Source organism: Mustela lutreola, chromosome X (genome assembly GCF_030435805.1).
Source record: "Mustela lutreola isolate mMusLut2 chromosome X, mMusLut2.pri, whole genome shotgun sequence".
Taxonomy (NCBI): Eukaryota; Metazoa; Chordata; class Mammalia; order Carnivora; family Mustelidae; genus Mustela; species Mustela lutreola.
This window is the reverse complement of record NC_081308.1, coordinates 90,062,504-90,086,621: the sequence shown is the minus strand read 5'-3', so window position 1 is coordinate 90,086,621 and position 24,118 is coordinate 90,062,504. Positions and strand designations below refer to the sequence as shown.

The 24,118-nt window shown below is 38.2% G+C and overlaps 1 protein-coding gene across 1 annotated transcript in view; it reads right to left on the bottom strand.

Annotated features, from left to right (window-relative positions):
• Nucleotides 1-24,118, bottom strand: part of IL1RAPL2 (interleukin 1 receptor accessory protein like 2) — a 650,308-nt gene that overhangs the window by 551,604 nt on the left and 74,586 nt on the right. The window contains exon 3 of the mRNA XM_059156822.1: nt 11,605-11,758. Coding sequence (XP_059012805.1) covers nt 11,605-11,758 — 154 coding nt within the window. The remainder of the gene's footprint in view (nt 1-11,604; nt 11,759-24,118) is intronic.

Genomic DNA, 24,118 nt, shown 5'->3' with positions numbered 1-24,118 from the left:
TTATTTCTCATGTAACTTTCATACCAGAGTTTATAGTGAGGCTATGATGCCCTGACCATAAAAACTGAGCAAACAAGTCAGGGTATTGGCCCACTATCTTCTGAACATAACTATCACTGCCTTTTTAATCTTATTTTCACAGAACGTAGTGGAAAGAGTTATCATACAGTCTAGATGGGCTCTAAAGCAAAGGATTCAAAACACAACAAAGATTTAAATTCATTCATTAAACAAATGTATTAAATGACTACTATATGCCAGATACACAAGTGTGGTGTTCTTCCTAACCAGTCAGACAGAATCAAAGCATGAATATGCAGCTCATCACTTGGGCTTCTATATCTAGTGCTTCCCAGTTACTACTCAGGATCCCCACAGGAGCATAGTGTCAAATCACAAAGAGATTTCTAGCTATATAAAGTACACCCAGTACCAATAAATGATTTATAGACTTGAGCTGATGAATTATTTTCCTATTTGACAACCAAAGGAGGCAATTTAACTGCTTTTATAAACCACCAGTGAGGAATCGTAATGACATAAGGAATTGCTGGACAGGAAAAGACCACTTTCCGTAACATGCTTGTTCTCGGGATTCAATTCCACCTCAGCTTTGTCTCAGCAGCCTTTGTTCTTGGCTCACACATCATTAAAATGTCTTGCTGGCTGCAAAAGCTCATTTATATAAACAACAATATTTTCTCTGACCATCTTAATTGACAAATTATTCCACATGATTGCATCTTCTTGAATGAAAAAGTTTGGCCTCAAATACCTATGAATGTAGCCTTGTGCTTGAGTTTGTCATAGCCCCTGGTTAACTCCTTAATTTTTTTTTAAAATTCATCCCCTGTAAATGAAGCGCCCTATTAAAAATAGCAATTTATCTTAAACCATTTGTTAGACTGCTTTATTATGGTAAAATGGCTGTGTGGTCATCTTTGCAAAACTTCCAGTTATAATAATGATGAAAATGATGCTAATCATAATAATTAATATCATTTTTTAAATACTTACTAATTCCCAAACACCATTCTAGGTGATTTTCATATATTTTCTTCACTGAACACACTAACATGTCCTTATTTTGCATGGGGAAAAAAACTGAAGTTCAAAAGAATAAATTATTTTTTCTCAAAGTCACACAGCTACTATTATACTTGAGTCATGCTTCTCTGATTCTGAAGCAGGGTCTAAGGAAGCAAATCAAGTTTTCAGTTTTCCACAGGTCTTTTCTATGAATCAAATTCTTTGTTTAGCTAAAATTTCTTAGAAATGCCTTCCTCTAGATATTTTTCTCAGCGAAAGATATTATCCACCTCCACATAAGAAAATTTGTTATAGTCAAATCCGATTATAGTACTGCAAATAATATATAGTTCTATAAGAATTTACTAGTGGAAGGGGCTCAGGCTTTGAGAAAACAACCACCACCACCTGAACCTTCACTCCAGTGCTATTATTTAATTACAGTAGGACACTGAGAAAAATTAATTAACTTCTCTGAATTTCAACTTCAACATTGGTAAAGTGGGGCTAAAGTGACAATACCACTCAGGATTTTCACATGCTTAAATGAGATCATATATGGGAAAACTTAGTGTTTCCCTCCTAGTACCATAATTGTATATCTAAATGTCAAGGTAAACCTTTGTATGGGAAAAAATGGAATATGGAGGACATTAGTCTAATTGGTAAGACAAAACCTACACCAAGTACTTGAAGATAATTAATTATATATTGTCAAACAGCGTGGTGAAAACTCTTGCAAAATTGCCAAGGGAATTTAGGAGAAAGAAACTAGTAACTTTAAATGAGATTAATCTGTAAAGGTTTCATGGAAGAAGTACCGAAGTACAAATATGTCTTAGCAAAGGGGAGTGAAAGAGCATGAAGCTGGCAAGCAAGCAGGAAGAAAAGGAACTAGTGGCATTTGGTGAGCCTTGTTGTGTGCAGAAGCCACATAGGTAGTTTTTAGCTGGTTGCTTTAAGAGCAAGGTTTTGGAACAAATGTGGGTTTGAATCCTAATTCTACCACTTACTATCTTTGTGATCATAGACAAGTAACCTATCTCCTCTGAGTCTCCCTTTCTTCCCTTATAAAATAAATATTTCCTAACTTTCAAGGTTATTGTGAACATTGACTGATTGTACAATACAATACCTGACCCAATAAATGGTGGTCCTCTGAGCATCTGTTCCATTCTGTTGGATCTGGCTCATGGCTAATCTCCCACCATATCAAACTCCTCATTTTCATCCTCTAGAAGACTGGCTTGAGAGAATAGTCTTAGCTTGCTCAAACCACTACTTTCAGGTTGGAGGAGAGCAAGGTAGCTGAGACTTTCACAAATGAACATAGCAGACCTAGGAAAACCTGTGTCCATGAATCTTAGAGGTCTATACACCTAGAAGTCACACTGCAATTCCTTCCCAAGAATCCCCTCCCCTACCCCTAACTCAAGTCAGAGGAGTCAGCCAAGGAGTCAATGATCACCTCAGGTGATGGAAGAGAGCCACTGGAGCAGAACTGACCTGGATTGGGCACGTTTGCCATATCCTGCTGCCATGTGCTCTAACTTGCTCACCCTCAGCCCTCCAAGCTGGTCTCCTGTACAGCTACCTACGAAACAAACCCACAGGAATAAATGTTCTTATAGTCCAGAGAAACTTTGCAGAGAAACAAGACCAGCTTTCTGCTAATGGGACAGTGAGTAATATTTTTTTAGTTGTCTCCCTATAAAGCATAGAAACATGCAAACATTTTCCAGGACAGACTGGAAATATCTTTGACCTTGTCTGTCACCAACAGGGTGACAACCTATATCATAGGTTGAGGCAGGAGGAGAGAAATGGGGGGGGGAAGGAAAGATAAAACAACAGAGGCAGTAAAGGAAGAGGGGAAAAATCACTCCTTAGACTGATACTCAAGGTCTTCCTTCCCACTAACTCTAAGCAGGCTTTTTTTTCTTTTCTCCTAGTCACCCAAGGTCAGAGTAGAGTTGACCTTGTTTCTAGAGGGAGCAAGCAGCCACCTGCAGGGTATGAATTGTGACACTCTGGGAAAGGCCCCCCACAGGCACTGCAAAGCTGCCAGAAATTCCCACCATTAGTCATGCCTATGAGTTACAGAATTGAAATATCTATTAAACTGCAAATATGTTAGCTATAAAGGGAAACATTTTGGGCCATTATCGGTCAGGAATTCTTTATCTCTTTGAGGAACTAGATTAGACCCAGCAGAAAACAAGGATCTGAGGAGATGGGCTACAGAAAAGACAGGACATTAAGACATTTAAAAGAGTCAGAGAAGGGACAAAGATGTCATTCACAGTGGGCTGGGTATGCTAGGAAAGGCCAGGGTCACCCAAGAAGGGAGAGGGAGTCCTAGGAGGAAAGGCAAAGGAGCTGCTACCAGCCGGTTTTGGTCACGAGATTTTTGCACCTGCGACTGTGCAAAAGAACAGTCAATTATGAAATGCACAGTCAGTCATGTGAAAGTTTCCTTAACGTGGCCAAGAACTATTGACTGCTGAGGGCTTTCCTCATTAAGTCACACGAAAGGTATAAACGAGATACATTCTCAGATGATAATCAGGATACAGACATTCAGATCATGTTAACTGGTTGCTCAGAACATAAAGGAGAGAGAACATATGCTAATGATTTTTTTTTTCCCCTCACTGCTTCACATTGCATTGCTTTGGGGCAGTTTCAAGGTGGGTACTTTAACCCCAGGGCTTTTCATTTATCTGTAATATTTGAGACCAACTTGCTTCATCATTTAAATTGTTCTCTGTAAGGTGATAAATTTGCCAATACCCCTCCTGTAGTATTACATCCATAAATTGCGCCCTTCACACTCTGCTTGGATCGACCAGTCTGTTGGTGATGTGATTAGGATGGCTTCTGAGTGCTGTTCTCAGTTTGTCTATTAACTGCTCTCCAGGACACTTATGTTTTTTGTTTGTTTGTTTGTGTTTGTTTTTGTTTTTTTTCCCCTGCTCACTGCTGGGGATGGAAGTAGTGGAGGAAATTCTGAGCCAGCCACACAGTCATTCACTTGTTTCTAAGTGCTACTGAACCAAACTCTTTAAGGAAAGGCCACAAAAAGACAATTTCCAAACTGAATTCAGCATATAGGCATGTTTTACTTAGTCCACACAATGATGAACAAACCACAGATCTCCACATAAAAATCCAGCCTTCTACAATCTCTTTAAAAAGTAGAGGGACTAATAGTACTGGATCCTTAAGTTCACATGATGACAGCTAGGGCTAAGTCAATACTGCTAGTGTTCTCCAGCTTGCCTCTCCATGTTACTTACACACCCATTCAGGTACCTGACTCACCTGGCTTCTAGAAGCATTTGACTATTGATTAGGGCATCACCCTTTTGCTGGTTTAGACTCAGTCATCAGCAGTAAATGCTTTTCCTTTTATAGAAGGAATAGAATCACAGCTATTTCTTCTTTAAGCCAAAACCCTGGGTTAGCAAATGAACATTTTATATACCAGGTTATTTCAGGGATCCATAGACCTGAGCTCTGAAGTCTCTAATTGTGGAGTCTTTCTGGGGATACATCTCCTCTTTTTCTGACCCAGAACCCAGGATTAAGGGACTAAGGACAGAGTAACAATGGGATATGATAGAAAAAAAACAGTATATTAGTAATAAGAAGATGGGGGTTCTAGTCAGAGCTATGCCATTCACCAGCTGCCACCCCAGGGCAAATGGTTTAAACTCTGAGCCATAGTTTAGTCTAGTGGGGGTGGATTATATGTGATCATACATGTTTAGGAAATGTCCTAAACTATTATATCTCTTCCTCCTTTCAGAAAACTGTAATACATATTAGAATATGATATACACTAAGATGCCCTGAAATGCCTTGCAAAAAAGAGACCTGTTTAACTTTGACCTGGCAGACACATTGTCACAGAACCTTTCTCCACACCCCCTCCTCTCTTTTCCTTCCTCTCTTCCAGAAATAACTATTAACATTTCTTAGAATTGGAAAAGTTTAAAAAAAAAAAACCTGTACCCCTGGGGATAAAAATATATTATATGTTTATAAAAAATAAAAAATTAAAAACAAAAAATTTGGAAAAGTTTAGAAACTGTTTAAAACACTATTTGTTCTAATGAAAAAAATTTTAAAAATTCTCAGGTTCCAAAGGGAACATAATTCTGCCTCCACCTGTCTGATTTCGGAATCACATTAAGAAACCTGAATCCTATGTTTCTTGTTGCAAAGAGTAGGCACCGTTTTATGTGTTGACTCCTCTCTACCAATTGAATCAACATTGTTTAACTAGACTGTTCTCCACTGCTTCACTTCTGTTAGCTTACAATCATTATGATAGGGCACCTGGGTGGCTCAGTGGGTTAAAGCCTCTGCCTTCAGCTCAGGTCATGATCTCAGTGTCCTGTGATCAAGCCCCGCATTGGGCTCTCTGCTCAGTGGGGAGCCTGCTTCCCTCTCTCTCTCTCTGCCTGCCTCTCTGCCTACTTGTGATCTCTCTGTCAAACAAATAAATACAATCTTTTTAAAAAATCATTATGATAACTGCTACGAACCTTACTGGAATCCATTTTTTCTCAATATGGATTTTCATATTAATAGTGTCTTTTGACACTAAAATGGGAAGCTTGGCAAATTTTATCTTCTGTACATTCTTGCTTTTCTTGGATCCCTACTTTTTCTTTTTTCCTGTTTCCTGGCACCATCCTAAATTTAAATTTAATTCTGTGTCCCATTCCTATTGATCTACTCTAAGATACTCACTGAGATCTATAAGGACTAGGTTCCAAAATGTCAAGTGCATCCTTTTAGTGGTATCTAAATTCCAACAGGAAATTTTGAATAGATAATGTCTAGAAAGGAAATTATAATGGAAAAATGAACATTATGATCAATATTTTGATATATTTTTCAATGTATGTAATATATATCTGGCAATATATGGTTTGTTCTTGGTGGTGGTTAAAAAGTTATATTTAGGGACGCCTGGGTGGCTCAGTTGGTTAAGCAGCTGCCTTCGGCTCAGGTCATGATCCCAGCGTCCTGGGATCGAGTCCCACATCGGGCTCCTTGCTCCGCAGGGAGCCTGCTTCTTCCTCTGACTCTGCCTTCCACTCTGTCTGCCTGTGCTCGCTCTCGCTCGCTCTCTCTCTGACAAATAAATAAATAAAATCTTCAAAAAAAAAAAGTTATACTTAAGAGTCAGAAAGACCTAGATTCATATCCATGCTCTGTCAATTACAAAATATGTGACTGAAACACATCACTTCACCTAAGTTTTCTTCCTCAATAAAATGGGGACAGTAATAGTATCTACCCTCATATGGTTTTTCTGAAGTTTAAATGAAAAAAAAAATGAATGAAAAACACTAAGCATAATGTCTGCCACAAAGTGAGCTCTCAATAGATATTAGATCTCTGGGTCCCCCTATTATGATTATTATGTAGTTGTTGGCTTACAGATCACATCTCCTATTATACTATCATTACTCAGTCAGAATCTCCATTCTGTTTCTTCCCCCAACTCTCCACCATATCTCCACATTCCCCTGTTTCTCCTAAACGCACTTTCACCCCAATGTCTCAGCATTAACAGTAGACTCATAAATAAACAGCCAGGGCCAACAAAAGCCTGATTTCAAGCCTGATGTGAAATTGCTCCCTCTGTGTGTAAATAGCAGCCATTCTCTACACCAGAGGAAGGTTATTCTAATAAACTATGCAGTCTCAAGGACACACGCAACAGTGCACTACAGTTAGTTATAACTTGGCGAAGTGAAATTAAAAGCACTTACTGAAGCCAGGCATTTGAACATCTTCACCAAAAACTGATCCCAACTTCTACTCTGTAATTTTATCAAGCTTTGTGTATCCAGATTGTGTGCTACCATTGCTTAATAGTAACCTAGCAGCATATCCTTGAAATATATCCATAGAATAAACCTCTCTTTCTAGCCACAGCATTTAGACACAAATGGATTAAAAGATTATCCTAACATGTAAAGAATCCCAAATCTGGAACTCTAGAGCTGTTTATAATAATCAGGAGGACTGGTATTATTTGCATAGTCACCAAAGAACAGGTTGGTTTTGTTTTGTTTTGTTTTTTCTAAGCAACCAAGTGCATTTCTAAAAAGCTGAATAAAATCATGCATTTGTGAATGATTTGTCAGGTGAATGGTGAATTATTTTCCAAATACAGTTAATTAGCGTTGGTTTCCTGCTGGTGTTCATTTTGGGAAGCCCCTATTATTTATATCTGCCTTTGACCTTCCCAAGGCAGACATTCTCCTCTAATCCCAAAAGACCCTATTACCTTATCTTTCCTATCCTCTCCCACTCCTCATCTTCTTCCATTATCACCTGTTCTACATTCTCACTATCATATAATCAACACTCCCTTCTCTTCTTACCACTTCAACTAGCCATCTGTACAAAATTCAATGTGAGAATAAAGGGAAAATAACTCTAAAATAACAAACAGCTACCTAAAATATGCTGTGGGAAATAAAATTGTTAGCTGTTGGTGTCTTTGACAAATGACCTAAACACACTAATGTACATGTCTATTTGTTGTTATACCCTTCCCTATTCATCTGTACCCTCCGAAGAAATAAAAGGAAATGTCCATGACACCACAAAAGCCTGAAATAATTTATATACTAAAAGTGTTCCAGAAAAGTTGCATTTAAATCAAATCCTATTTTAATGCGGCAGGAAAGCTGGCTATTTAAAGAAATCTTACGATTAATTCTTTTATATGGAAAAAATCATTTCATAAAACCAATGATTACCTTCTAGTTCATCAATCTTGAATATCTGGATCTTTTTGTAACTGATCTATTTAAAACAAGTAGCACCTATACACTTAAAAAAAAACACTTGCTTTACTGAAGAAATATTTCTCAAACTTATAAATTTTAAAAAACAGAAAAAAAAACTTAAAATTTTGATAAACTTTTATATTTTGCATACTTACAATATATAATTTTAAAGAATCATGCTCTACATAATTTTGTAATTAGCCAATCCTATTATTTTATATTGAATTCCTATTCCATACCTGCATATTGCTAAACCGAAAACAAGTATGAGGGGATTATGTTTTAAATAATCCCAGCCTTATATTTTGAATTATGAGAGGATAAACTGTTTAATCGCTTTGTAATACTGACACAAATCACAATGTGACTTATATAAAAGTACAAATTAGGGGCAACTGGGTGGCCCAAGTCAGTTAAAAATCTGCCTTATGCTCAGGTCACGATCTCAGGATCCTGGGATGGAGCCATATATCAGGCTCCCTGCTTGGAGGGGAGCCTGCTTCTCCCTCTACCCCTCCCCCTGCTCATGTTTTCCCTCCCTTTATCTCTCAAATAAATAAATAAAACCACTAGAAAAGTACAAATTAAAAATAAATCTTCACAAAACAACCTCTTGAACTGGTATACCAAGAGACCATTTTGTTTCTACATCAAACATAACATTTGAAGTATGTTAATAAATACATAAACTTGGTATCTTCTTATCAGAATAATGACCACTGACCCAAGGATAATTCTGAATTATTTTTTCTCCAGCATGCGATACATATTCAGTATATTTTTACTCAAATGGTAAATGAAAAATTACTGTTTCAGTGGCTGAGGCTGCATTATCCCCACATTCCCTTAACAGATTTCCTTTGGTGACCAAGGATTTATAGTTTCATGACAGCTCTTAGGAAGTTAGGTAAAACAATTTGGGGCCTATGAACATGAGTTTGGTGTGTGTGTATGTGAACTAACATGACCACAAGAAAATCAAACCTGTGACTGACTTCTTTAGCATTATTCTCTCAGCTACTATTTCTCCAAACATAATCCTTAGAAGGCATACAACAGAATTACCTGGAAAAAAAGGCAAGTTCCCATTGTTACTGATGTGTTGAATTCGAATCTTGAGGAAAGAGATGGAACCTGTATTTAAAGAACCTTATCTTCATCCTACCCATGTTCTTCCACATGATTCTGATGTGCATTAAAGTTTGAAAATCTCTGGGAAGTAGAGTTGAGGTGAAATTTTAAACGTATAGTCCAACTACGTGAAAAGTTTAGGGAAAGTGAATTAACACCTTATAAAATGCCCCAAAATAGCAGCTCTAGCTCTGTTTTTCCAGAATCTAAAAAGAAACAAACAAACAAAAAAATTAAACATACTGTCACCACAACCCATCAGATGGGAGCATAAAAGAGGTTTGGTGTTAACTTTATTCTGGTCCAACTTAAACCCAAGCCAACCACTATAATGTTACAAATTTTAGTAAATAATTCCTAATGGAGGTGTTCTGCAGACAGCTGATAAGGATTGTGTGACTGTGGTCAAACTGATGATACTGGAAGGATTTTTGCATGGTCAGGTCACTTATTAATGATGTATAACTTCCTGATTGCCTCTTCTTCTTGAATGAGACAGGAAGTCTAGTTCACATTGAGAAAAAAAAAAAATCAACCAAAAGCAGATCTTTCCTATATGATTTGGCCCAACAGGGTTAGTTATTGTGAAAGTTCATACTGGAAAAGACGTGCAATACTAATTAAAAGAATAATTTAAACTTCCACAGAAGTTACTCTACAAATTCAGACTAAGTAGAACTGTCATGTAATAGGAGAGAAAATGAACTGAAGTATACATACATACATCAACAAGGAGCCTGACTTGGGTCTCAATCTTACAACCCTGAGATCATGACCTGAGCTGAAACAAGAGTTGGACTCAACCAACTGCACCATCCAGGTGCCCCCTGATAAAATATTTTTTATTCCTTGTGCTAACATTCAGAATTTTGAAAAAGACAAAACAAACTGCTGACTCTTAGTGATCAAAAACTTAATTAAATATGAGTTACACCAATGAACTTACTCAGCAAATGTCATTATTAGTAGACTGATTTTAATACTACCCCAAAAAGGTCAGATGAACATATGCGAAAATAACATAGAAGGAAATCTGTATTTCTAATATTTGTGTGAATATGTTATAATTAATCAACTACTTGATTTCAATATTACATAGTTAAACTGGTAATGCCCAAGAGCATCAGTCTTAAGTTAATCAATATAATCATAATTATGATTGTCTGGATAATGTCAAATTTTACTATGGCTCAGATTTTACCTACAATAAAAATGTGTGTGTGAACACTTACACACACACACACACACACACACACACACATACACATACATCTAAAACATAGATAAGAAAAAAAAAATTAGGCAAGGTTTTCTCAGGAACAATAGCAGGTAGACTTTTGTCATGAAATTTCTTGGGTCCATCATACCCATCATCAGGGATAACATTTATGGGTATCAGGTTCTGTCATGTCACTGAAAACTACTTTCTAACATTCTCCACCAGATCAGAATATCATGAGTTTCTCTCCTTCATGTGGTATGAGTAGAATTACTAGTTTATATTTCACTTGTACTTCAGATTTAAAATACACATATAGGGGCGCCTGGGTGGCTCAGTGGGTTAAAGCCTCTGCCTTCAGCTCAGGTCATGATCCCAGGGTCCTGGGATAGAGTTCCGCATCAGGCTCTCTGCTCAGCGGGAAGCCTGCTTCCTCCTCTCTATCTCTCTGCCTGCCTCTCTGCCTACTTGTGATCTCTGTCAAATAAATAAATAACTAAAATCTTTAAAAAAATACACATACACATACTATTTGTTGAGATTCTTTTCCATTTAAGAATCACTAGAAGGGGGCGCCCTGGTGGCTCAGTGGGTTAAAGCCTCTGCCTTTGGCTCGGGTCATGATCCCAGGGTCTTGGGATCGAGCCCCACATAGGGCTCTCTGCTGAGCAGAGAGCCTGCTTCCCTTCCTCTCTCTCTGCCTACCTCTCTGCCTACTTGTGATCTCTGTCAAATAAATAAATAGGGTCTTTAAAAAAAAAAAAGAATCACTAGAAGCACACAATAACATCAGTCATTTATGAGCAGTTTTGTATAAATGATATTCTGGATGCAGTCCAAGAGGGTATCATTTCAAAAGCCCAGTAGAATCTAATTCTGAGGCAGGCATTACCTACAAGGAGATTCTACATATCAACATTCTATAGTGGTTCCAGTATATCTTTTCTGAGATGCTTAGTAACAAGATATCTTGAAGAGTTAAAAACACATCATAAAGGCAGAGAAGAGATATGCAGCAATTGGCCTCATGTTCCCTAAATCAATTTTCCATATTCCACATATAGTTTATCAGTACAACTTATTAACAGTGAGCTTTCAAACCATCTGATTTGCAGCCAATCCTAAATTCACTGCAAGTTTGCTGCTTGTTTTGGAAACTCTTTCTTCCCATAACAAATTATTATTTATTTTTAAATTATATTAGTCACCATACAGTATATCATTAGTTTTTGATGTAGTGTTCCAAGAGTCATTGTTTGCATATAACACCCAGTGCTCCACGATATCTATGCCCTCCTCAATCCCCATGACCAGGCTCACTCATATCCCCATGCTCCTCCCTTCTAAAACCTTCCATTTGTTTCCAAATTTCACTTGCCATAATTTGGTAGAACCAATTCTTACCTGTAACCTTCAATTCAGTTGTTCGTCTTACAAGTTTTCCTTCATATTTAAGTTCGCAAGTGTAATTTCCTCCATCTTCTTCTTGAACTTCTTGGATTAGCAGAGCATTTCCCTTCTGTATTATTATACTTCTCCACATTTTGGGCTTACATTCCTGCAGAAAAAATATTTGTGAACAAACAAAAAAAATTAAATTCTCATCAAGTCTTAGTACTGACAAGTTATTACTTTCACTTTCTTATGCTCTTCTCTTTACTTTTCAAAATATATAACTAGAGTTAAGTCAATGACCATAAAAAATCACAACAGCATCTTAATGTGTCCAATTTAAATATCACAACTATCAGCCCAGTAGCTACCTTAAAAGACTGATCCCAAGTGCAGAAAGTAATTAGAGATATTCTGCAAAAATGGAAAAGCATACAAACTCCCCAAGATGCAAAAAGGATATAGCAAAACCTTAAAAGTTGCTAAATATCCTGTATTTTTTTCTATTTGACAGGGATTTTCCTAAAAGTCCTAAAAGAATAGTGTTCATTTAGTAACAAAGCATACTACAAGGGAGTCTGAGGCATTATTAAAAATTCATAAAAAGCTTTACATTGGCAATATTGTCTACAATAATTTTAATAACTACTTCTTATAGTTAAAGACTGATGCTAATATTCCAGAGTCTCCCTTCCCATAATCAAGAGATACATCTAGGTGGGTGGGGGTGAGAACAAGGGTCAAGAAAATTAGGCTTAAGCAGTTCTTTAGAGACATAGCTCGGTAAAATAAGGACACATTTTGTTCTAGTCATAAAAAAGGAGAAATTATCCGCTCATTTTCTGAGTTCAGTGACATATGACCAGAGAATAAGATCTGGGTTTGGAAGACAATTTTTCTACACGCCTGATGGAAACATGAGGGAGCCTTGCTACTAAGATTGGACTTCTCTAGAAAGGAATGTTTAACAATTTTCCAGAGAGTGACAAAGACATAGCAATAACCAAGTATGTAAGAATATTCAGCCAAGTGGCTGTGCCTTTCGGGAATTTTCTCAGACTACTTTTTAGATATGGTTCCAGTTTGTCTACCACTCATCTCAAATGTTCAACCAAACTGTGGCCAAAAGCTATACATCAAACATCAAGAGGAGGTGTAGGGGACAATTGTGAGGGAGTGCTGAATAATCAAGGCAAAAATATTTTATCATCTAAATTTTGAATCTGTCAGTTAAGACAATGAAAAAATGATTGTGAGGTCAATGATGTAAATAATTGTTAAGCGAAATTTTCTCTTTTCCCACTATGGTATATACAACATCTCTTCAACCCCTTCTCTCCCTCACCCCCACTCCTGCCCTCCACAAATACATCCTAAACATTCACATAAAGATAGAATCAGTGTTGACTCTCAAACCCAGCTCTACATACTTGTGTACATGTATGCATGTGTGTGTGTGTGTGTGTGTGTGTGTGTGTGAAATGATTTAATTGAATGAGTATCCATTTAATAGTTTCTTACTTTAACAGATCTTTTTCTTTTATGATAGCAGGAGTTTTGACAACAAAATACAAGAACTGGCACTTAAGTTCACAGGTACAATATTTAAGAGATATGCTTGCTTTATGTCCAGTACAACTACCCACACATATTGTCAGAGAGTAAATAAAAGTAATACTATCTAGGACATCTAGATATAAGTCTGCTTCACTCCCTAGGGTCTTTCCAAAGAACAGTTAAGGGTCTGTCTGAAATTATATTACATACCATGTCTGGCAAGGTTTATCACCTATATGAGATTTTCTTCTGAGTTAAACCTTGGGATATAAGGTTTCTGAGAAAATGAAGAAGAAAGTCTGAACAACAACAAAAAAATAGTCCAGCTGCCACTATCGTCATACAATAATAATCCACAATTATTTTCGCATTGCTTCAAACTCCAATAGCCTCAGATTTCTAAAGAATCATTCTGAAGGTTATTAAACAAAAATATGGTCCCTCTGGGCATTTTGAGAGGAAAGGAAAATGAAAACTGAGCTGCTTCACTTTCACATAGCAGTGGTGGGGGTGGGAAAATGAGCCCACACACTCATTGTATTCAAAGACAAATGACTTTGTTTTCTAATGTCATTTTTGGGGAAAGTCCATCTGCAATTAGCTCTAACCATTTTCATTTTTCCAGCACACAGCTTTGATTTCTTTTTTCCCAAGGAAGTAAAATCTATAGAGTGTATAAGAGTTAGAAAATAACCCCTGCTGAAGAACAGCCTGGAATCTTTACACATTCTTTGGGCTAGATCGAGATAGTCCCAACTATCTTCCAAGTTGCCATCTAGCCTTATAAAAGATTATTTGTACCTAATAGAGTTTTGTGGATTTTTTTAAACTTTGGCATAGGAAAATGTTATTATCAGGTCATCTCCACCCTTCTAGAGACAATGTAGTATAGATGAAAAGGTAAACTGTAGTCAGAGCAAGACATCTCTAAGTCAAAATCTGGGGTTCACCCAAGTTCTGTTATTTTGGTCAAATTTGCTTAAGTTCTTTAGGTATCAGTTTCTTACTCTATATATGAAGATAACATATACTACTATGTGAGCAGCCAGAGCACAGAGGTTTACAGAGTTTATTCATTACATTCTTGTTGGGAGCACTATATATGGTGGTCTTCAGCACAGAGAATGCTTTCTATCCCTAAACTTTCACAATCTTGGATTATATCTCCTCCAAATCCCCAGCTCTCTTTGGTGAAAATTGGTGCTAATGGACTAATCAGATGAAAACAAATCTTCACTAATTGGTTAGCCATCTCCAGGAACATAATACTTTAATCCACTGAAAATGTATAGCTCTTAAGAGGCCACTCCAACACTAATCCTAGCAGGTGGGTAGAGGAACTCTATTTTATTAGAAGAGGCTTATAGATGACCATCATACATCAAGCGACCCATCCTTTACAAAATTATTTCCTTGGCTATCCTTCAAATATATGGGTACCTTTATCAAATCTCCAAAGTCTTCCAGCCTTTTTACTCCACTGTTTACAGCATCCTTCCCTTAAACTGCTGGCTGCTAGGTTTACTACTGTCATTGCTTCTCTCCTGTCCCCAATCTCCCTATGACCTCTCTCCTACTGAACAAGCATCATTGCCATACCTCATTGCTCCATATCCATTTAATTTAATTTTGACAGCCTGTTAGGCAAAGTAATTTGAAACATGTAAATCAAATCTAAAGATGGCTGTTTATCTGAGGTGAGGAAAAACCTTCAAAGCCTTAAATATGAGCAGGTCCCTTATATTTGTACTTTGGGACCATTAAAATAAACTTCATCACCTTGAAGGTTTTGCTGAAGGCCAGTCTTGTGGAGGTACCTATGTTCAATAAACAGCTCCAGTTCATGTCCTGACCGATCCCTCATAGAGCTGTTTGTTATACAACCTCCTTGTTAAATCATAATAATGTCAATCCTTAAAGACAAGCTTCCTTCCCTCTCTGCCAGCCTTCCTGAGTGGCATTTGTCATTTGCCAGTATGTACTAAGTTGGGAGCCTAGAAGGTTCAATAGGAACATCTGTGGACCAAGTTTCTTAATGTAACATGTTGCTAGCCACATTTGGATGTTGGAATTTCCACCCTGAAACAGTCACCACCATATTCACAGTACATTTCTGAGATATCATCATCATACAAACAGGTATTTTTTAATCAGTTTGATTTGTTGGTCTGGTTATTTCAGGGCTTTTGGAGTACAGGACTCATTTCTCATGGCAAATATACCAGGAAGATTTATTTAAATATTTATTCTGATTCTGAAGTTCAGACACAAAGTAGTTGGACAACCATAAACCAATCATGTAATCTCTGGTCCTCAAGTTACTTTTGTTCAAATACCTACTACTCATGCACTCTGATGCAATTTCTCTCCTTTCCCCTGGAGACTGGACTATTCATAGAGTATCTAGGCATCTACCTAACAATCTGTAGTGAACGTGAACTTTCTTCAATTTAAAGATGGAAGACATAGGAGCACAATTGTAAATTAGGTATCAACTTTGCCCTTTTCATCCCTACCCATACTCCAAATTCACAGGATAACAAATTTGACAAAGTTTTTCCCCTCCCTAGCTCTATTTCTCTTTCTCTTTTCATAGTCCTAATGTTAAAGTTGGTACCCCACAGTGGTTAAAGTGTACATTCTAGACTCAAATACTTGAGCTGGAATCCTAAGTTGTATGTTCTTAAACATGCCAATTCATTGATCTAAACCTTAGTTTTTCAACTTTTGAAAAAAGTGGTGATAATATTTACCAATACGGCCAATTATAAGGATTTAAAGAGGTAATGTATATAGGTGTTCAGTAATATAGGGCATCACATGCTAAAAACAATAAATATTAACTACTATACTATTATTATTATCACTATTATTACTCTGCTTTCAGATTACATACACATCCATTATGACATGTTAATGTCTCTCAGGAATTAATGTGATTCACATTTCTATAGGGGTCTGAGACAATCCAAAACACAATCCAACGTTATAACTCATTTTTTAAAAGATTTCATTTATTTATTTATTTGAGAGAGAGAGAGAGAGAGAGAATACATTGAGAGCAGGAGGAGGGAAAGAGGGACAGGAAGAGAAAGGAAGAAAATCTCAAGCAGACTCTGTGCGGAGAAGAGAGCCTAGCACAAGGTTTGATCCCATGACCCCAAGATCATGACCTAAGCCAAAACCAAGAGTCAGATGCTCAACAAACTGAGCCACCCCAGCACCATCCCCTAAGTTATAATTCTAATGTAGGTGTTGACTTCCAGTTTCTGATTCAACATGCAAAAGTTTTGAAGTTGTCACTACCATCCATACAACAAGAAAAAATGTGAACAAACTGAAAATCAACAACTCTTCTTATATTCATCAGATATTTATGGTGACAGTGAAAACCACTACCCCAAAAACCACAGAGACAGGTGATACAGAGAATCACAACTTACTGCAAGCTGAAGCAAACACAGGAACCAGCAACTAACAGGAGCACTTAAGGATAACTTACTAATTTCTGAAGACTATGAACTAGCTTTATATATAAAAACCCCTGGGGGGGCAATCTTTTGAAGAGCACACTTTTAGAATGTTTACCTCCAGGAGCCCCACCAGGTTTTCAGCATGGAAACTAGAGAAAAATCCCCTTATGCTCCCGGCAAAGGAAGGAAAAAGTAAACATTATGAAATATACCCAAAGAGTCCTATTCTCCTTAACAGCCTGTCCTCAAAGTATATGGGAAAAGGGAAATATCTGATGGCAGTCCCTCTAGTCTTTGAAGTGAGGGAAGAAAAATAGCCAGCACCAACTCCCTCTATCCTTGCTGTCTCATCTAATGGAGGTGGGAGAGAAGCTGAGAAGCACTTGTGATGGTCATAGCCCAGGGACAAGGTTCACTAAAAGACTGAAATCTAATCATAAGATTACAGATTGCTTTCCCTTACCCTATATTTTAACAAGTATAACTCCTGTATAACAATAGGATATTATAGCAAAAATAACTGCACAATTCAGGCCTTATTTAAGAAGTCTCTAGGTAAAACCAAAGATAACAGGAGAGTGGATATCAAGGACACCAGAGGGAATTTTAGCCTCTAATATCTATGACTATAGCAAGCAATAAACACAGCCTAACTCTTAGCCAGATAAATGTAAAAATCTCAAATTAAAGACCTATTACCTCAGTTCCTTTTACTTAGTACATTATGCCTGGCTTTTGACAATAATTTACATGGTATACTAAGAGACAAACAAAACAAAATAAAAACCACCATTTGAAGAGAAAGAACAAGCATTAGGACCAGACTCAGGTATGGTAGAAAATTTGGAATTATCAGTCAGGGAATTTAAAATAAATATTATTAATATGTTAATGGACCTAAAGGCAAGGGTGGAAAATATGTAAAAACAGAAGAGAGATGGAAACTCTTTAAAAAAGTAAAATGAAATACTATAAATAAAAACACTGTAACAGAAATAAAGAATGCTTTTCTTGGTACGTTAGTAAACTGGGCATGGCCAAGAAAAAAAAAATCAATGAGTTTGAAGATATGTCAATAAAAACTTCCCAAACTAACAAGCAAAAATAAAAAGAATTTTTAAAAATAATATCTAAAGACTTTGGAAGAAATATAAGAAGTATAACATAAGTGTAATAAAAATACACAAAAGAAAAGAAGAGGAGAAAAATGTGGAAGAAACATCTGAAGTAATTCTAACCCTGCATCATCCAAGATTACAGCAGACTGGGCATGGACAAAGAGGTCTGGTGTGCATGTAGGCTACTAGTAATATCTGAGTTGAGTTTTAAACAATATATAAAAATTATATCTGAGCTGAGTTTTAAACAATATATAAAAGGTAAGACATACTGGATAGAGAGAACAACATGTGAAGCACTCAGATGAGAAATAACATGAAGTAAACATGTTGAGAGTAGCAATGAGTAGGCTGAGACCAAATACTAAAAAGCCTACAGAGGGGAGGAGCCAAGATGGCAAGAGAAGTAGCAGGCTGAGACAACATCAGGTAGCAGAAGATCAGCTAGATAGCTTATCAAACTATTCTGAACACCTACAAATCCAACAGGAGATTGAGGAGAAGAAGAGCAGCAATTCCAGAAACAGAAAATCGACCTGTGGAGAAGTGAATCCAAAGTGATGGGAAGATAGACCCTGGGGGGAGGGGCCGGCTCCCAGCAAGTGGCAGAGCAACAGAGCACAAAATCAGAACTTTTAAAAGTCTGCTCCAGGGGCGCCTGGGTGGCTCAGTAGGTTAAGCCACTGCCTTCGGCTCAGGTCATGATCTCAGGGTCCTGGGATCGAGCCCCACATCGGGCTCTCTGCTCAGCAGGGAGCCTGCTTCCCCCTCCCTCTCTGTCTGCCTCTCTGCCTGCTTGTGATCTCTCTGTCAAATAAATAAAATCTTTGATAAATAAATAAATAAATAAAGTCTGCTCCACTGAGGGACATCGCTCCAGAGGCTAGAAAGGGGTGAAGCCCACCCAGGGACAGCATGGTTTCAGGTCCTGCGGGGTCACAGAAGGATTGGGGGTATCTGAGTGTCAGAGCTCACAGGTATTAGAGCAGGGAAGCGGGTTACCGAGATGGAGCTGAGGAGCAAGCTCTCAACTCGGGGTTACTTTATCATGATCCATAGCACAGGTCACTGTTCTATAAGCCAGGACCCCATGGGACCCGGTGAGACTCCTCTGGAAGAGCTCAGGGATCTACAGGGTTTGGAGACTCCAGGTGGGGCTGTGTGCCAGAGACAGAGATGTTTGGTCACAGGCTAAGTGATGTCAGAGCGCAGCCAGAGGCCAGGGAGACAGGAGTGATTGAGCGCTTTTCTCCGAGGGCGCATTGAGGAGTGGGGGCCCCGAGCTCCCGGCTCCTCTAGGCCGGGGATTGGGAGGCTGCCATTTTCATTATCGTCCTCTGGAACTCTATGGAAAGTGTTCAGGGAACAAAAGCTCCCGAAAGTGAACCTGAGCAGATTACTTACCCTGGCCCCTGGTAAGGGTGGTACAATTCTGCCTGGGGCAAAGACACTTGAGAATCATTACAACAGGTCCCTCCCCAAGAAGATCAGCAAGAAATCCAGCCTGAACAAGTTCACTTACCAAGGTGAACAGCGGAATTCCACAGTAGGAGAAAGCAAAGCATGGACTTCAAGGCTCTCTCCCCATGATTCTTTAGACTTGAAAAGTTAATTAATTTTTTTAATTTGTTTCTTCTGCTATTTTTTTAACTTTTACCCGTTCCTCTTTTAACATTTTTTAACTAGTTTATCTTAACAATACCTTTCAAAAATATTTTTTGAACCTTCATTATTATAGTCACATTTTATCCTACATTGTATCTAACTTTATTTTTCATATACACATATGGTTTTTTCTTCAAAAAAATTTGGGATACAACTTCTTCTAATAGATCAAAATATACCCTAAATCTAGCACAGGGCTTTGTTCTAGTTTCCAACCTGAGCAAATTCTCTTCACTTTTTTTTTCTTTATTTCCCCAACCAACTTATCTTATCAACTCCTTCCTTAGAAATTAAAAAGTTTTTTCATCTTCATAGTCATATTCCATTGCTTTATCATGTTTACCCTTATATATGTTTTACATTCCTTAAAATTTGGGGAGGTAGTTTCTTCTAAGAGACCAAAATACTCCCAAAATTAAGTAGGTGAACCTGTTCTATTCACCAGTCTTTTATATATGTGTATACATACACACACACACACACACACACACACACACATACTTATATATATTATATATATGATATATATCATATATATGCATACATATATATACATTTTATATTGTTTTTTCACTTTTAAATTTTTTATTATTTTTCTGAACTTCTTTTTACCCCCTTTCTTCCCCCCACGATTTGGGGTCTCCTCTGATTTGGTTAAAGCACATTTTACTGGGGTCTTTGCCACCCTTTTAGTATTTTATTCGCATTCGCTCCTTCATATATTCTTATCTGGATAAAATGACAAGGCGGAAAAACTGACCACAAAAAAAAGAACAAGAGGGGTGCCTGGGTGGCTCAGTGGTTTAAGCCTCTGCCTTCAGCTCAGGTCATGATCTCAGGGTCCTGGGATCGAGTCCCACATCGGGCTCTCTGCTTAGCAGGGAGCCTGATTCCCCCTCTCTCTCTTCCTGCCTTCTGTCTACTTGTGATCTCTCTCTGTCTATCAAATAAATACATAAAAATCTTTAAAAAAAATGAACAAGAGGCTGCACCGAAAGGCAGGGACCTAATCAATATGAACATTGGTAATATGTAAGATCTAGAGTTCAGAATGACTATTCTCAAGGTGCTAGCCTGGCTCAAAAAAGTCATGGAAGAGATTAGAGAAACACTGTCTGGAGAAATAAAAGCCCTTTCTGGAGAAATAAAATAATTAAAATCTGACCAAGTTGAAATTAAAAAAGCTATTAATGAGGTCCAATTAAAAAATGGAGGCTATTACTGCTAGGATAAATGATTCAGAAGAGAGAATTAGTGATATAGAAGACCAAATGACATAGAAAAAGGAAGCTGAGCAAAAGAAAGACAACCACTGGACCATGAAGGGAAAATCTGAAAAACAAGTGATACCATAAGATGAAACAACATTAGAATAATTGGGATTCCAGAAGAAGAAGAAAGAGAGAGGGGAGCAGAAGGTATATTGGAGAGAATTATTGTGAGAATTTCCCTAATATGGCAAAGGGAACAAGCTTCAAAATCCAGAAGTCACAGAGAACCCCCCTCAAATCAATAAGAATAGGTCCACACCCCATCATCTAATAGTAACATTTACAAGCCTTAGCGACAAAGAGAAAATCCTGAAAGCAGCCCGGGAAAAGAAGTCTAACATACAATGGTAAAAATATTAGAATGGCAGTGAACTTATCCACAGAGACCAGGCAGGCCAGAAAGAACTGGCATAATATATTCAGAGCACTAAAGGAGAAAAACATACAGCCAAGAATACTATATCCAGCTAGGCTATCATTGAAAATAGAAGGAGCAATAAAAAGCTTCCAGGACAGAGGGGGACAAGATGGTGGGGAAGTAGGAGGAGGCACCTTTTCAATCTGTACCATAAAGTGAGCTGATTACCTACCAAAGAACTCCGATCACCCATGAAATCAGCCTGAGATCAGAATTATACACATCTGGATCTCTACAGGGGCAGAAGATGCCAGTGGACAGGTAAAGTGAAGTGGGAACGGCAGACTGATATCAGAAGATAAACAAAAGGGGGAAGGAGCCATCAGAGGCAACCGGTTGGAAAGTAATACCCCCAATACGAGCGAGAGTGCCCTGCATCTGGGGACCAGCATTAACTTGGAGACTGGTTGAAAGCACTCCAAAAGAGCAAAGGATTGCAGGGGGGAAATTGTAGGAATCAGGGGCATCTAGGGAAAGGGGCTTAAGTCCCTGGTCCCAGGACAGCCTCCCCTGGTGCTGAGCTAGAGAGAGTGCGGCAGAGAAACAAGGTCTTGCCACCAGCGCGCCCGAGAACACGTGGGGTCTGGCTCCTGTGAGGGGCTGGGAGGCACGCTGGACGGCAGAACGGGTGAGCCCTGCTCTAGAGCCTGAGATGCACGTGCCCCTCATCCTCCCCTGAGAGAGGTACAAAGGCCCAGCCGGTGCCCTTTGATACATGCCATTATTTCAGAGCCTAAGACGCGTGCACCAAACTCTCCCCCCAGAGAGGTGTGCGAAGGCCCAGCCTGGTGCTTTCAGACCTGCACCCTGTTCGCAGAGCCTGAGACCTGCACGTGACCCACAGCCTCCCCTGAAAGAGGTGCGCGCAAGCCAGGCACTCTTAGACCCAGAAAGACCAGGCACTCCCAGCCCAGGCCAGCGGGAAAACCTCAGTGTGAGATCACTACTTGGAATCCCTCTGGCAGTCTGGAGCTGCCCAGACAGCCACCACTGCCGTGGCTTTGGGGACAAGCAGAAGATCCTGCATCTGACTGACCAGATATAGTTGGATGTATCGACCGTGGTGCAGTCAGGGTGCACCCCAAAACACTTCTGAGCAATCAGGATTCCCCACCCAAACGAGAGACAAAAGAAAAGAAAAAGAAAAAATAGAGAGAGAGAGAGACAGGAAAGAAAGGGAAGATGAAAGAAAAGGTTCAGCCCAAATGGGCCCCAAGGTAAGATTTATGAAGTAGACAAACAAAAACAGACAAACAAAAAGACCGATAAAAGTATATGACGAGAGAAAAAAATATATATATATATATATGCAAATAAAGGAAGAACCTCGTCAAAAAGAACCCCAAGTGTAAGATTTATATACTATCAGGACAAACACAAAAACACAGAAACAGTGGTGGAAAAAAAGGATGGTAGAGTAGTTATAAATTCTCAGTGTGCCCGAGGAACATTGTTTTGATTCTTCCTGGATATATCTTGACATCTTTGTTTAAGGACTCAACTTCCCTAAGATAAAGGGGAATTAAAAATTGGTTTACTTATAAGGGTAGTATTGATTGGGGAAAGGGGAATACTTTGAAGTTTAACCCTATATGAATATTAGAAAATAAAAATAAAAAGGAATAAACTAGACTAAACTAAAATTTTAAAAAAACAGAAATTCCAAAAACAGAAATCCAAAGAAAAACATAGGTGTACGTATCAAAAAGTTCAGGTTAGAAGGTTATTATGGAATTCAATGTACTGGTCAGCTCACTGTGATGGTAAATAGGTTAAAAAAATTATCTATGTATTTAAAAAATGAACCAGAATAGTGGAAAAGAGTAAAAAAGAAAAGTTTTCCTATCAAGTAGTGGTAGTTGTTCTCTTGTCATTCTTTTTTTTTTTTTTTTCCCACGGTTTGTTTTCTGGGGCAGGGGCCTGCCATGTGGGTTTTCAGTCAATGATGTTCCCTGAGTTAAGTCCTCCCGCCCCTGTCAAGGGGGTGGGCTCTAGGGAAACTGGGTTTTTTCAGGCTTTTGTTCTCTGGCGGTTTTTATATTTGTTCACTTTTTTTCTCTCACCTTGATCGCTTTTGATGGTTTTTGTAGTTTTAGAAGAAAACAAACTGCACCCTGACCTCCCTCTCAGAGAGAAGTCTCAGTCTGGCTGCCGAGCCCAAGTAAGTTACCCCTTGGCCGCGGGATGCAGAAAAAAGCATTTGACAAAATCCGGCATCCGTTCCTGAATAAAACGCTTCAAAGTATAGGGATAGAGGGAATATTCCTGAACTTCATAAAATCTATCTATGAAAGACCCACAGCAAATATCATCCTCAATGGGAAAAAGCTCACAGGCTTCCCGTTGAGATCAGGAACAAGACAAGGATGCCCACTTTCACCACTCTTGTTCAACATAGTATTAGAAGTCCTAGCAACAGCAATCAGACAATAAAGAGAAATAAAAGGTATCCAAACTGGCAATGAAGAAGTCAAACTCTCTTTCTTCGCAGATGACATGATTCTTTATATGGAAAACACAAAAGAGCACACTCCCAAACTACTAGAACTCATACAGCAATTCAGCAACGTGATAGGATACAAAGTCAATGTACAGAAATCAGTGGCTTTCTTATACACTAACAATGAAAATACAGAAAGGGAAATTAGAGAATTGATTCCATTTACTATAGCACCAAGAACCATAAGATACCTGGGAATAAACATAATTAAAGAGGTAAAGGATCTGTACTCCAGGAACTACAGAACACTTATGAAAGAAATTGAAGAAGACACAAAAAGATGGAAGACCATTCCATGCTCTTGGATCGGAAGAATAAACATTGTTAAAATGTCTATACTGCCTAGAGCAATCTATACACAATCTATACACAGCTACAAAGCTGTGATCACCAAGATAGCATGATACAAGCATAAAAACAGACAAATAGACCAGTGGAACAGAGTAGAGAGCCCAGATATGGACCCTCAACTCTATGGTCAATTAATCTTCGACAAAACAGGAAAAAATGTACAGTGGAAAAAA